General features: G+C 40.9%; 1 protein-coding gene across 1 annotated transcript in view; it reads left to right on the forward strand.

Annotated features, from left to right (window-relative positions):
• The window catches only part of CNTN4 (contactin 4), a 1263733-nt gene that overhangs the window by 1231555 nt on the left and 30123 nt on the right, over positions 1-2055 (forward strand). Inside the window, exon 19 of the mRNA XM_045290662.1 lies at positions 1639-1788. Within this exon, the coding sequence (XP_045146597.1) occupies positions 1639-1788 (150 nt within the window). The remainder of the gene's footprint in view (positions 1-1638; positions 1789-2055) is intronic.

Here is a 2055-nt window from a genome sequence, read left to right on the forward strand (position 1 = left end):
GTGTTCTTGTACTGAGGGAATACTTGAGTGGAGGCCCAATGTCCATCTGCTACCTTAATACTAAACCTATAAATATATGCACAGAGATATATTTTCCCATTATCGTATATAAATATATTCACATATGTACATGCCTGTATTTAGACCTCTATACATGCCCTTTGCCTCCTACTTCCATCTTCTATTTCCTTTTACTTTCCTCTTGTCCCACTATCATGTTCAGCTTTCATTTCAGTTTCAGTAATTCCTTTTGGTTACATTGCCCTTGATCAAGCCCTACCAGGCCTCCTATACCTCCTTGCCATTGATTTTAGATCACTTGTTGTTCCTTTGTCCCTGGGGTTGACACCCACTTCCTGTCCTCCACTGCCCCCTCTCGTATTCCATCCCCCTCCTCTGGAACCATCCATCCTATTGTTTTCTCCTTCAGATTGTTTATCCCATCTATCTTATTTAGATAGACCTGCAGAGACAATAATGCACACAAAAAACAAGACCTTTCTGTCATTTTTTGTGTTCTTTGTTAACTATCTCTTTTATGTTTGCAGATTCTTTCTTAAAATAATTAATATACTTAATTGACAGTGTTTATGGACTTATAGCATTATACCTCTATAGTTATAAAAATTATCAAGTTTGAACCTATTACCATAGAATTAATTCTGACTCATGTGTACTTCTGACTCATGACTCCATGTGTCAAAAGTAGACATAAGATTTTCAGTAGCTGTAATCTTATGAAAAATCACCAAACTTTTCTTCGAGCATCGCTCGACAAATCCAAGTCACCAATCTTTTGGACAGTAGTCAAGCTCACATTATACCTACTCAGGGACCTCATTGTAAGTCATAGAGCTTGTGCCATGGAGTCAAACAGAAAGATATAAATTCAAGCTCTGCCCTTTACTTGCTCTACATTGAAGAGTAAGCCACTTGCCTTTTCTAACATAATATTTTTCTCAGATAATAATTCCACCTTATTTCTCAAAAAGAAAAAATAACTCAAACTCCCTGCCATCAAGCTGATTCAGAGTCATAGCAACCCCACAGGACAGAGGAGAAGCCCTGTGTGTTTCCAAAGCTGTAACTCTTTACAGAAGCAAAACCTGCAACTTTCTCCCTTGGATTGGCTGTTGACCTTGCAGTTAGAAGGTGAATGTATAACCCTCCATGCCATAAGGTGTCCGACGTTATTGCTAGGACTAAACCATGTGCTCGGTCCTCACTCACTGCCATCAAGTCAATGCTGACTCTTAGTGACCCCTTTGTGGGTTTCTGAGACTCTAACTGTTTGCAGGAGTAGAAAACCCAGTGTTTCTCCCACAAACTGCCAACCATGTGGATTGCAGCCCACATCTTAAATACTGGATAATAAAGGTGGTAACATAATGATTTCAGTGAAGTCGTTTTGGGCCTTGAAGACTATATGTTTTATGGTATTATCTGCTGTTATCTGATTTGAATTTATTATTCTAGTGTGCATTGTACTGAGATTACCTATCTGTGACAGCTGCTTAGTCGGCTACTGTCAGGCCAGTTTTGATGTCTGGAACACAGTAATGATGTTGACGATGAAATATAGGAATTCTCAGCCTCTGGGAATTCTGTGAAACATGCCCACCTTTTGATGTCCTGCAGTTCCAGAACTCATTGATGGAAAGACGTTCACAGCGACTGTGGTGGGCTTGAACCCGTGGGTGGAATACGAATTCCGCACAGTTGCAGCCAATGTGATTGGGATTGGGGAACCAAGCCGGCCCTCAGAGAAACGGAGGACAGAAGAGGCCCGTGAGTAGCTCCCAGCATATAGCTGGTTCATTCCAGTTGCTACTGTTATTTAGGGAAAAGGTTTTCACTCTCTCAGCTCTTCAGCCCATATGAGGCTCTGTATTAGCATACGCTTTCTCTTGAATAATTATTAGAATGAATGGAAATCAAGCCTCTAGTAGAAAAGCTGAACAGCCAGTGAGATTCCCTCAAGAGTTAGGTTCTCGCCAGTCTCTGCATCCCTACTATGTGTGTAAACACAGACTGCAGTGCTTGGTTGAGCCATTT

Source organism: Echinops telfairi, unplaced genomic scaffold (assembly GCF_000313985.2).
Source record: "Echinops telfairi isolate 266 unplaced genomic scaffold, ASM31398v2 ScPeMD7_49;HRSCAF=173, whole genome shotgun sequence".
Classification (NCBI taxonomy): domain Eukaryota; kingdom Metazoa; phylum Chordata; class Mammalia; order Afrosoricida; family Tenrecidae; genus Echinops; species Echinops telfairi.